General features: G+C 38.5%; 1 protein-coding gene across 1 annotated transcript in view; it reads left to right on the plus strand.

Moving 5' to 3' along the window:
• Nucleotides 1–8,717, plus strand: part of rnft1 (ring finger protein, transmembrane 1) — a 44,421-nt gene extending 35,704 nt beyond the window's left edge. Inside the window, exons 6-9 of the mRNA XM_043718121.1 lie at nucleotides 3,543–3,701; nucleotides 6,133–6,198; nucleotides 8,272–8,373; nucleotides 8,459–8,717. Coding sequence (XP_043574056.1) covers nucleotides 3,543–3,701; nucleotides 6,133–6,198; nucleotides 8,272–8,373; nucleotides 8,459–8,593 — 462 coding nt within the window. The 3' untranslated portion in view covers nucleotides 8,594–8,717. The remainder of the gene's footprint in view (nucleotides 1–3,542; nucleotides 3,702–6,132; nucleotides 6,199–8,271; nucleotides 8,374–8,458) is intronic.
• Nucleotides 8,718–13,061: the final 4,344 nt, after the last annotated feature.

Genomic DNA, 13,061 nt, shown 5'->3' on the forward strand with positions numbered 1-13,061 from the left:
GCCGATTGAGCGGTATTTTCGGAGGTCGCGGCCTTTAGCTCTGCCCCTCCGACTCGGCGTTCAATTTCTTGAATCTCTCGGTCGTGCTTCTGCAGCGCGGCCGAGAGCGACTCCCAACGATTTCTGGATTCGATAATAAAGGCATCGATCTTCGAGTCAAGCTTGGAAAGCATTTCTGCAAGGCTTGTTACTGTTGGTAAGTCCCCCGGGCTGGCTGTGGACGCCTCTGCTGCAGCTGGAGAGGGTGGGGGAGGGGTTCCTGCTTGCTGAGAGCTGCGGGCTCCCTTCCCTTTAGTCATTTTAACTTATTTGCAGCTTAGGTTGTAAGTTTGCTCGCTGAAATGGCAGGTTTGTTTTCAGACATTTCATCACCGTACTCGGTAACATCAGCAGTGAACCTCTGGTGAAACATCTGGTTTTCTGTCCTGCTTTCTATTTATATATGTTTTAGTCTGTTAAGATGGGTGAAATCAATTCCAGTGCTTTTTCACCATCTTAGTAAATGGGGTTCAAATCAACGTGCTTATTCTGGTTTGAATGTCAGGCCTCTAGGAATCCCTGTGCGTGTTTCTGTTTAGCCTGTCCTAGTTTTGATGTGTTATCCCAGCCGAAGTGGTGTCCTGTTTCATCTGTGTTTAAGGATACTAATGATAGCCACAAAAAAAAAAGACCCACTATTTGGTGTTCCTGTATCCTGGTGGCTAGTTTTCTGCCTGTCTGTCCAATGTAGTGTTTGTTACAGTCCTTGCATGATATTTTGTAAATGACATTCATTTTGCGGGTTGTTGGTATCGGGTACTTCAGGTTCATCAGTAGCTGTTTCGGTGTGTTGGTAGGTTTGTGAGCTATCATGATACCAAAGGGTCGGAGTAGTCTGGTTGTCATCTCAGATGTCTTTGTATGGTAGTGTGGCGAGAGTTTCTGGCCACGTTGTTTGGATTTGTTGTTAAGAGTCTGCGGACTGTGCTTGTGTACCCGTTCTAGAATACACTGTATAGGTATTTTTCTTCTGCTCGTAGTTCCTGGGTGCTGCAGTGTGTTATGGCCCATTTAAATAATGCAGCTCCCTTTGTGAGTGTTGGGATGATTGCTTCTATAGTTAAGTATTGGTCTGTATGTGTTGCTTTCCTGTCGATGCAGGTCTGCAGTTCTCAATTAACCAACGCCATCCAACTGAATGCCACCTGGGATCAATTGTATTTCCTACATGAATGCCTCAAGAAACAGGTATTACCAAAATGACTCCAGTACGAACCACTGCTCAACATCCCACAAGACAGAAGAATATCAGAACAGAACGGCCACAGAATGCTGAGAGAAATAAATAATGATGCCCACAACCGACTCCACAAATACAATCTGGATATTTCTCGCCAAAAATCTTTATGTACCAATGCGACAGACTATGAATGGATAAGCACATTACCGTGCATCAAAGACATCTCGGAGATGGCTACCAGACTATTGAGTACAGGAGTTGGGAGGTCATGTTGCAACTGTACAAAACATTGGTTAGGCCACTTTTGGAATATTGCATGCAGTTCTGGTCTCCTTCATATCAGAAGAATGTTGTGAAAGTTGAAAGGGTTCAGAAAAGATTTACAAGGATGTTGCCAAGGTTTGAGGATTTGAACAGGTTTTCCTTGGATCACCGGAGTCTGAGGAGTGACCTTGTAGAGGTTTATAAAATCATGAGGGACAGGGATAGGATAAATAGACAGAGTCTTTTCCCTGGGATCAGGGAGTCCAGAACTAGAGAGCATAGGTTTAGGGTGAGAGGGGAAAGATATAAAAGAGACCTAAGGGACAATATTTTCACAGAGGGTGGTACATGTATGGAATGAGCTGCCAGAGGAAGTGGTAGAGGCAACTACAATTGCAACACTTAAAAGGCATCTGGATGGGTATATGAATAGGAAGGGTTTGGAGGGATATGGACTGGGTGCTGGAAAGTGGGAATAGATTAGGTTGGGATATCTCGTCTGCATGGATGAGTTGGACCAAAGGATCTTCCCATGCTATAGATCTCTATGACCCCTTGGCATCATGGTAGCCCACAAATCTATCGACACACTGAAACAACTACTGATGAACCTAAAGGACCCAGTACCAACAACCAGAAAAATGAATGTCATTTACAAAATACTATGCAAGGACTGTAACAAACATGACATCGGACAGACAGGCAAAAAACTAGCCACCAGGATACATAAACACCAACTAGCCACCAAAAGACAGGACCCACTTTTACTAATATCCTTACATACAGATGAAGAAGAACATCACTTTGACTAGGACAACACATCCATCCCAGGACAGGCTAAACAGAGACCCGCACGGGAATTCTGAGGGGCCTTCCATTCAAACTGGAATTCTATCAATAAACCTGTCGATTTGGATCCCATTTACTAACCTGTAAGAAAAGAACCGGAAATGATATCACTCACCTTAAGAGACCAAGACACACAAACTGAAAGCGGGACAGAACACCAGTGTTTCACCGGAGGCTCACTGATGATGTTACCTATTATGGTGACAAAACATCTTAAAACAAACCTGCCAGTTCAGCGAGCAAACGTACAGCCTCAATTTTTCTGTGGTACAGACTTGCATTCAAACTAACTTTGTTTCCAATTTAATCATTAATAATACAAAATTGAGGCATATCATGTTCAACCTCACCTTTTGTATGCAATGTCACAGTAGATCAGTATGTGCAGATGCTACACTTAAGATTTAAAATGACTTTAGGGGCAATAAAGCCAGTTATTTAATCTTGGCAAATCCTGGTCAGAATTTTGACTATTGCAATTTAATATTCAAATTTAAGAACAATTAAACTGTTATTTAACATTAATTTATAGTCATAGTCATTGAAGTATTTAAATCAACTAAAATTGAAGTTATCAAACTGAAGCAGTATTCCTTTGATTCCAAGTGAATAATACGTTTTGCAAACAGGTATGAAACACCTGACTTTTTTTTAAAAGTACATCTTTCTTTCTGTAATCCATGAAAAATCTTATTTAAAAAAGTTATTGTATGTGATTATAATCTTAGCATGCCTGATGCTTCTGAGCTTTAGCGTAAACCTGTCTCTCTTCAGGTCATTTCTGGCTTTAATGAAATAGTCTAGCTTAAATACAGATCTATATTAACAGAAAAATTTCACAATGGACATTGCCTAGTATAGGCTGTCTTTTAAATAGAACTGCACTATCAATTAGTTTACAATGAGCAAAACATTTAGGTGATTTTGCTAGTTGTATAATGAATTGATGTGGATACAATTGTAGACTTGTCTGCTTTAAGAAACTATGGACTAGATAAACTATTGTCTTACTTATTCTACAATGTGTGCATACAATGTACACTTAGTACATTGGAATTAATAAAATTTTTTATTCAAAGATGCTCAAGGTGGTTTAGAGTTATAAGGGAAGATGTAACATTTACGTATTCAAGTTATCTTGATTATTGCAGGACTTGGCATAGTTGTGTAATTTGCTTATTGACTTTTACCACTTTATTTTTCTTTAAAGGGTCAATGGTATATGGTTATTGAAGAAGTGAGCCAATTTCACCGCTCACTCATACCCTTACCAGTTTGGTCTTGGTACCTAATCGGTAATAAAGAATCAGATGGTTTCACAATCTGGACTCTTGGTATTCTATTAAGTTTGTTCTACCTCATACTCAAGGTAAGAGGAAAATATTAGTTTATGCTGCTATATTAAAGAACATACATTCATGTAGCAAATTTTCAATATCACCATATTGTGGTATTGTCTCATACACCTCCCCAGGTAAAAAGATCTTGCAAAGATTTAACATTTAGAAAGAACATGGTATTGTACTGATAAGGAATGGATTCAGTATATTAGTCAGAGAGGATCTCAGAATTGGTGGAATAAAATGTGGAATCTATTTGGGTGAAGCTAACAAACAGCCAGGGTCAGCAAACATCGGTATGAGCTATTTATAGGCCACCAAATAATGGTGTTAGTGTGGTGCATTGGTATCGATGGAGATTAGAGAAGCATGTTGCATGGGTAATACAGTTAATCATGGGTGACTCAATCTGGGTAAACATAATAAGCATTAATACTGTGGATGATGGGTTTCCAAAGTGTGAGAGAGATGGCGAGTTTTAAGATTTGTAGTTCAGACTGAGGTTCCGGATGTAGGTTTGCTCGCTGAGCTGGAAGGTTCATTTCCAGATGTTTCGTCACCCTAGTAGATAACATCATCAGTGGGCCTCCAGGTGAAACACTACTGCTGATTCATGCTTTTTATTTATATGTTTGGGTTTCTTTGGGTTGGTGATGTCATTTTCTGTGGTGATGTCATTTCCTGTTTTTCTCAGGGGTGGTAGGTGGGCTCTAACTCAGTGTGTTTGTTGATGGAGTTCTGGTTGGAATTCTGTTTGGCTTGAAAGGATGGATGTGTTGTCGCAGTCGAAGTGGTGTTCTTCCTTATCTGTATGTGAGAGAGCTGGTTTTCTAGAACAAAGTATTCTGGAATTGATCAATCAATTGTCGTGAAAATAATCTTTAGGGTTGAGTGACCATAAAACTTGTAAAAATTTACATTTAAGGTTGAAAATAAAGTAGTTTGAACATGAAATTATGAAGGTGAGAGGGGCAAATTGACTGAGGTAGACTGGAACAATGCATTGAAAGGTATACCTGTACATAGACAATGAATAATCTTTTAAGGAATTATTAAGTAGTATACAGCACATATATGTTGCTTCAAGACACAAAAGAACCCTAAAAATGTTGGCTAACAAAGGACGTTAAGCATTGTATAAGATTAGGAAGGTCTATTAATTTTGCCAGAATAGTAGAAAAGCTGAGGACTGGAAGGAGTTTGGAATGCAGCAAATGACCAAGTAACCAATAAAGAAAAGGAGAATTGAATATGAAATAGACTGTTTAAAAACATCTATGTATTTTTTTAAAAATTGACTAAAGCATGTGGATTGATTACAGACAGAAGAATGGAAAGTGAGGACTGCAGATGCTGGAGCTCAGAGTAGAGTAGTGCTAGAAAGGCACAGCAGGTCAGGCAGCATCTGAGGAGCAGGAGAATCGACATTTCTGGCATAAGCCCCGGGTTTATCCCCGAAACGTCGATGCTCCTGCTCCTCGGATGCTACCTGACCTGCTGTGCTTTTCCAGCACCACACTCTTGACACTGACTGCTGACAGAAGAGTTTATAATATGGAATAGAGCAATGGTAGAGAAGCTAAATGATTACTTTGTGGTCTGCCTTTACTAAGAAAGATGTAAGTAATCTCCCAGAATTAGAAATCCAATAGATTGGAGAAAATGAGAAATTGAAAGGAACGAGTATTAATAAACTTAAGTATAAGAAGGATGTGTTTCAGAAATAAATGGGGCTGAATGTTGATAAGTTCTTCCACCTGATATTCTACATTCCAATGTGTATGAGAAAGCAGTGGAGAGTGTGGAGAAGGAGCATTTTTAAAAATTTATTCATAGGTGTGAGCACAGTCAAGGACAGCATTTTAAGTCCACTCTCTAACCACCCTTGAGCAGTTGGTGATATGCCATCTGTAAAAGCATGCTATGGCATTTTAAAGGGTGGTTGAGAAGCAGCCACATTGTTGTGGATTTGTAGTTACATGTAATTTCCTACGAGTGAAACCAGTTTGGCTGGTCACTTCATTATTCATTTATCAATTAAATTTAAATTTTCCAGCATTAGTCTGGCTGTCTTGATTAAGCATCATCACATTTTGGTTCAGGGGTTTGGGAATTCATGCTGTGACTTATTGGATGGTTGTGAATTGGTCAGAGAATTTAAGCTATGTATCACCTACTGAATTTTAAATACAGTTATTGTTTCTGACACAAACCGAATTTGCAGGATAAACTTAACAGGTCTGGCAGCATCCCTGGAGAGAAAGCAAAGTTGATGTTTTGAGTTCTTGTGTTTCAAAGAAGGGTCACTAGACTTGAAATTTTGACTCTCTTTTTTTTCTCTATTGTTGCTGCTCAACGTGCTGAGTTTCTCCAGCAATTACTGTTTTTCTTTCACATCTGCAATATCTGCAGTTCTTTGTTTTATTTTGTTGTTTCTGACACCTTGTTTTTGATCCCTAGCTCCTTGGTATTTATGATCGGTGGAACAATTTTAAGAGGGCTTTGAAGAGTTTAATCCACAAACAGGTAAATAAGTTCAATATAGTAATGTTATAATAAACTCATTTTTCTCTCTTTTGCATTGTCGAATTGTTGCAAAATCTCTCCTGGTTTTCTGATGTCCTTTCGGGAAGAATATTGCTGTCTTTCCTGGTCTGGCCTTCAAGCAACTCCTGACCCACAGCAATGTGGTTGACTCTGAACTGCCCTCGAAGGATACGGCCTGGCCAGTGACACCCATGTCCTGTGAATGAATTTTTAACAAAATCCCCTTCAAATGGTCATTTCTCAGATAACAGTGGCAGATGCTGTGTACTGGCCTGCTGCCACCTCTTGGTCACCTTCTGACACTGCAGTTAATGTTTGTTGGATACAGTAAATGCATTTCCAGATAAAGCAGGCAAAATAAAAAGACCCCAAACTTAAAGACATTTGCTTCCTCTAACAACCTTTTTAAATAATTTGAATATTGCACAAACTTCCTTGTTTTACCTCTAAACCCTAAAAAAAAACTTAAGAACATGTTTGGTTTGTAATTATTAAAAAAATCAAATTTCTTTGTCTCCAAAGGAAACACAAGAACTCACCAAGTCATCAGATTAGGTCACTCACCCCACTTGATTTTATTCTGGCCATTATTTTCAAAGCCCATGTTTTCTGCAAGCCATTTACAAAACCTAACTGGTTGAGAAGGTTCACCTATACCCACACAACAGTGAAACTGGAATGATTCAAGACTAGAGTGGTGCTGGAAAAGCACAGGTGGTCAGGCAGCATCCGAGGAGCAGAAAAATTGACATTTCCAGCAAAAGCCCTTCATCAGGAATGAGGACCAGACTTGAGTTTCTTCAGTCGTTTGCATGATGTCATGTACCTACACATACAGGAAGCTACATAATTTGAGTCAAAGGGCTTTGTTCTCTGTAAACAGAACATATATACACTGCCTGTTTAAATTCAATGAAATAAGTACCAGCCATTCTCTGGTATATTTTTCAGGGTGATGTCTTGACCAGTCAAAGTCAAACTGCCTGGTTCAAAATTTAAGCACAATTTGGCAGTTAACTGACTGTTATCTGGTGCATTCTTCTTGGCAATGCTGCTACCCATCAATCATCATACTCTTCTCATACAGCAGAAAATATTCTGTTATGTTGGTACTTGTCCTGAAATGTCGTGTGTTGGATGAAAAGCTTCCTACATACCAAATGACAAAATAAGCTCAACTGGATATTTAATTAGTCTATTAGCAATTGAACTTAAGCCTTCATTTTAACGTATGTATTTGGAAAAGTGAATCATTTAGGTTACTATCTGTTAATCTATAGCATATTTTCCTGATCTTTATTTTAGGTAACTCTGATCTATGATGTTATTTAATCTTTAATTGCCCCATATGATTGAAATGATGCAAGCCCTGCTGTGATTTACTTTTTTTTAAGCATTTTTGTGCTGAGTTAAATATATTTTTAAAACTATAGACCACCTACTGGTGAGGACTGCAGATGCTGGAGATTAGAGTAGAGTGTGTGGTGCTGAAAAAGCACAGCAGGTCTGGCAGCATCCGAGGAACAGAAGAATTGATATTTTGGGCGTTAGCCTATGATTGCATTCCATTCTCCTGCTCCTCAGCTGCTGCCTGACCTGCTGTGCTTTTCCACCACCACAAACTCTACACAGGCCATGCAATTATCTGTTACAGGTGCTTTGTGCTTTTGCTTTTAAATTGAAATACTGTATATAAAGTACTCCCAGATCTGAAATAAAAACAGTGCTGAAAAGCTCAGCAGTTCTGGCAGCAGCTATGGAGAATGAAAGAGTAACCAAGGCCAATACAACTTTAAATATTAAGGCAGCATAGCATGGTGGCTCAGTAGTTAGCAGTGCTGCCTCACAGCACCAGGGGCCAAATGGCCTGTTTCCATACTGTACAGTTTCTAGGATTTCTTCAGAACATTTACATTTTAAGTCAGATGTTTCAATTTTATATAAATATTGACAATGGAAAGAGTTGGTGCTCATTGCAGATTATTTAAAATAAAAAATGTATATGAATAAATATTCTGTTAATAAAAACCATTAATTCACTTTCTGTTGAAGCACTATGGGATTGCAGCCAGCAAGCTTCAGTGCAATGAGGCTGGAGATATTTGCCCCATCTGTCAGACAGAATTCAGAGAACCTCTTCTCCTCATCTGTCAGGTAAATGTCTTAACGAGGGTGAAAAAAGGAAGAGAGAGAAAAATAATCTTTTAGCTGGTCTTAATTATTTTTTTCTGTCTTAAAGCACATATTCTGTGAAGAGTGCATCTCACTCTGGTTCAACAGAGAAAAAACTTGCCCCTTGTGTCGAACTGTCATCCTGGACTACATTCAAGCCTGGCGCGATGGTGCAACCTCTACCCATCTACAAATTTATTAACAAGTTAATCAAGTTACCTTGGACAACTGCATTGAAATAGGACAGTGTGCAACCAAGGCATTCTAATAATTAAGTACAAAGGAAAACGTATGAAAAAAATGTAGTAATAAACACGTTAAATGCTTTTTGTTAATGAATATCATTTTGACTTAAATCTGAAAGTTAAATATAAGGTATGCTATCATTTTATTAGTCTTTACTTGGCCCCTCAACACTCCTTTCCAGTTCCATGTTGGAAACCATATTTATAGAACACAAATTTTGGCTAAATATTTGCAGGTTCCAAATAATCAGGCTTTGCATTTCTTTTAAAGTATTACTCTAAGTTTAGATTGGGGGTGGGGACAAGAATTGCTGAAAACCATACTCAGTCGACCCCAGACAATTACTAAATGTTTGTGTCCTTAATAGCTTATTCAATACCTCCTGCATTTTCACCTGTAAAATTTCTTAACTTAGGAAGGAAATCTTGTTGGTAATTTCAGGCCACCACATTTACAAGGCTAGGCAACTGATGTTAATAGTTTATGCCGTATCACCAATGGACTCCCTCATGTCAAATAACAAAACCATGGAGATGTTCATTTTCTTAGCACAAAAGTTATATTTTGGGAGATAAAACTTTCATTCCAGTGGCCAGCCATCCAAAAAAAATTGAATGTGGATACAACAAACTTGTAGTTAATGGAAACAAACTGCCTTTTGCAGTGTGGTTATGCTCGGAGTCAAAATTATAAAACTTAAGTGATTGGAACAAAATTTTTAAAAATTGTGTAACTGTAGACAATGTGCAAACTGCTGTAAGTAAATATGAATAATATTTCTTAATGTAGAAAGGCAGATGTCATTTGTACACATTATTCTTTTGAGGGTTATTTGAATGTGATTTTTATAAAATCATGAAAATGACAGTTCAAGCCAACCAGAACCACACCCAGTTTAGTTAATTGGGTTAGAGTTACAATGCTGGACACCAACAACTGGGTAAGTTTGAAAACTGTTAACCCACTTCACTCCTCCAATCTTTCTACCAAAACAAAAACATTTCTACCTCTTGATGTTGGAGGGAACAGGGTAAGGGAAAAGATTAAATAGCAGTATCTAAATCAGATGGCTTAGGTTTGAACATTCAAGTCAAGACCTCTAGGTTTGCCTACAAATAATATTTTTTTTTAAAGCAGGTTCATTTTGTCATTTGTGAAAATGGGTTGGACTCAATTATTTTTCTTGCATACTATTTTAAAATTGTGCCTCAAGAATGACATGCCTTCAGTGTTTGGGGAAAGGGTTTGGAACAAAATGTAGGCATCATGTAAAGTTTTAAAACACGTTACTGCCTTAGGGGTGGCACAGTGGTTAGGCACTACTGCCTCACAGCCAGGGACCAGGGTTTGATTCCCACAATGGGCAACTGTCTGTGTGGAGTTTGCATGTTCTGTGTCTGTGTGGGTTTCCTCCCACAGTTCAAAGATGTGTAGGTTAGCTGAATTGGCCATGCTAAGTTGCCCATAGTGTTCAGGGATGTGTAGGTTAGGTGCATTTGTCAGGGGAAATGTAGATTAATACAGTAGGGGAATGGATCTGGGTGGGATACTTTTTCGAAGGATCGGTGAGGACTTGTTGGGCCAAATGGCCTATTTCCATACTGAAGGGATTATATGAAAATAAACTTCTGGCCCAAATTAAAATTTACATGTTAAATTTGTTGATTGAAGTTTCGATTCAAGCATGGTTTCTCAGTTAGTGTCAATAAATATCAATCTAGATTGAAAAATAACCCAAGGCATTGGACAAAGTCCTACTGACTGTTTCCTTCGCTGGTGATTTGAAATGACTTCCTGTTGGTTATATTATCATTTAAACTTCACACAACCAATCTTAATAAACCTGCATTTTACGGTGGCTCAGTGGTTAGCACTGCTGCCTCACAGCACCAGCGACCTGGGTTCGCTTCCAGCCTCAAGTGACTGTGCAAACTCCACACAGACAGACATTCTCCCAGTGTCTGTGAGAGTTTCCTCCGGGTGCTCTGGTTTCCTCCCACAGTCTAAAATGTGCAGGTTAGGTGAATTGATAGTGCTAAATTGCCCATACCATTCAGGGATGTGCAAGGGTAAACATAAGGTAGGGGGAACAGGTCTGAGTGGACCACTCTTTGGAGGGTCAGTGTGGACTTGTTGGGCCAAAGGGACTGTTTCCACACTGTCCAGATTCTATGATAAAAAGATTTACTTACAAAATCTTATGCCAAATCTGTTACTGTGCTGAGTAAGATCCCCTCCATTCTTTCTTCTTTCCCCACCCTCAGGAAAGTTAACTGGTAAAGTGGCTTTCGAAGCTAGAATAGTTTTTTTAAGGAAGTATTCAGTCTCACTATGTACTCAAACCAATCAATGTCCTAATCAAGATGGATTCTTTGAGTGTATGCAAGAAAACAGGCTGTGAACTCACTCCTAGGCACAGAGCTGCATTCCAAGCAAATGCTGTGAACAGTTTCTGTAACTCCCAAATATCAATGCACATAGCCAAACTGTATCAGAAACAGAAATAGTCCTTTTTTTAAAATAACTCACGAGGTGATAATTTCATTTATTTGAAAATGAAACCTTTGAGCTGGTGATCTAATTACATTAGAGTCAAAATGCTGGATTTAAGTCACTTCTTCGGTATGTTTTGAAATGTGATTTATCTTGCTTGTAAAATGCACGTTGTAAGGGAGATATGAAATTAATATTCACTTTCCCTTTGTCTCATTTTGATTATAAATAAAGTGATCTGACCACTTGCTGTTTACTGGTCTTCAAGAAGCATCCTTTATTCACTGCACCTGTAAATAACACCTAATTGTACACTTAAAATCAGTTGAACAGCAAATGAACTGTGGAAGAGACTAGAGCAGAAATTGTATTCTGGCCCCCAGAATTGTATTTTGAGGATGTGAACAACCCACCTCCCCTTCACCAATTTTTAAAACAGTCATTAGAAGGAATTTAAAGTGGGTCCCAGAGTTTAGTAATGGAATGTCAGACTATAGCCCATATACCCCAGTTACATAACCTATGAAGCTTTTAATTTTTTCTTGCATATTGTTTGAATAGTCATACTAAATTTCCCATTTCCAAATTAGGATGGCAGGAGTGCAATTGTCTAGAAAAACATTCCTGGTAAAAGTATTATTCTTTATTCAAGGGCTTAAGGCTACTTTTTTTTAAAAAAAGAAGCCTTAAATTCTAGAATCAGTTCCAGAGAATGCAGTATTAGAAATATGATCACCTGTTCCTGTATCTAGTTTAAAGTTATAGATGGAGTTTAGAAGAATGATGGGGTGATTTAATTGAAACATACAGAATACCAAATGGCTTGGACAGAGATGTTGGGAAGTTGTTTCCATTGGTAGGAGACACTAGACCCAAGGGCCCAGCCTTAGAGTAAAAAGGGAAGACCTTTTAGAACAGAGATAAGGAGAAACTTCTTCAGCCAGAGAGTGACAAATCTATAGAATTCATTATCACAGAATACTGGAGGCCAGATCATTGAGTATATTTAAGACTGAGATACAGAGGAACCTCTATTATCCGAATAAAGGTCCTGATATAATGTTTCTAACACTGTTTGCGTCTTTGTTTTAAACATTAAAAATGAACCTAGCCTACTGAAATGCTGCCAAGGACAGAGGAGAGGCATTGATTATTTGGTTAATCGATTCAATTATCCAAACAAAGTGCCTGCCCATCTTGTTCAGATAATCAAGGTTACTCTGTAGATAGGTTCTTGGGAATCAAGGGCGACAGGAAGGAAAGTAGGAGAATGGGGTTGAGAAACTTATCAGCCATGATAGAGTCTGCTCTGCCATCCAATGGGCTAAATGGCCTAATTTCTTTACCTATGCCTTCTATCTTTCAGCAGCTGTACCCCAACTCTGAGGTATTGATTGAAGCATAGCTAAAAGTACACTACTCCTCATAATTGTTATTTGTGAGGAATTTGTAACATGCCATATTTCCTACAACAGTGAGTATGCTTCAGTGGCTCTGAAGTGTTTTACTGCCTTGATGAAAGATCTAAAATGTACTTTGTAAAGCTGTTAATTAGTTGACAGCTTGCATTCAGATCCCACATTATTGAAAATGTCTACTGATTCAAATTGTTTAATCCAGATGTTGACATGAGGATCTTTACATGGGTATCCCTAACATTTAGTAATTCCAACAAATTGGTTCATGGGATAATGGCTGGGTGAGAGCTAGTACCAATCTTGGTCCGAGATTTTGTACATTAAAGTTGTGACCTCCATTTACAGCCAGCAGTTCTAAACTAGAAAGAAATGGGAAACAGCCTTTCTCCATCCACATTGTCTAATGCTTCAAGACGTTTCTAAATTTAAATGAGATTACCTACCATTTTTCTTTGCTCCAAGGAATACACACCTAATCTCCAGCCTTCCCTCAGGGCAGTTTTGCTATACCAG

This window comes from Chiloscyllium plagiosum, chromosome 28, assembly GCF_004010195.1.
Source record: "Chiloscyllium plagiosum isolate BGI_BamShark_2017 chromosome 28, ASM401019v2, whole genome shotgun sequence".
NCBI classification, from domain to species: domain Eukaryota; kingdom Metazoa; phylum Chordata; class Chondrichthyes; order Orectolobiformes; family Hemiscylliidae; genus Chiloscyllium; species Chiloscyllium plagiosum.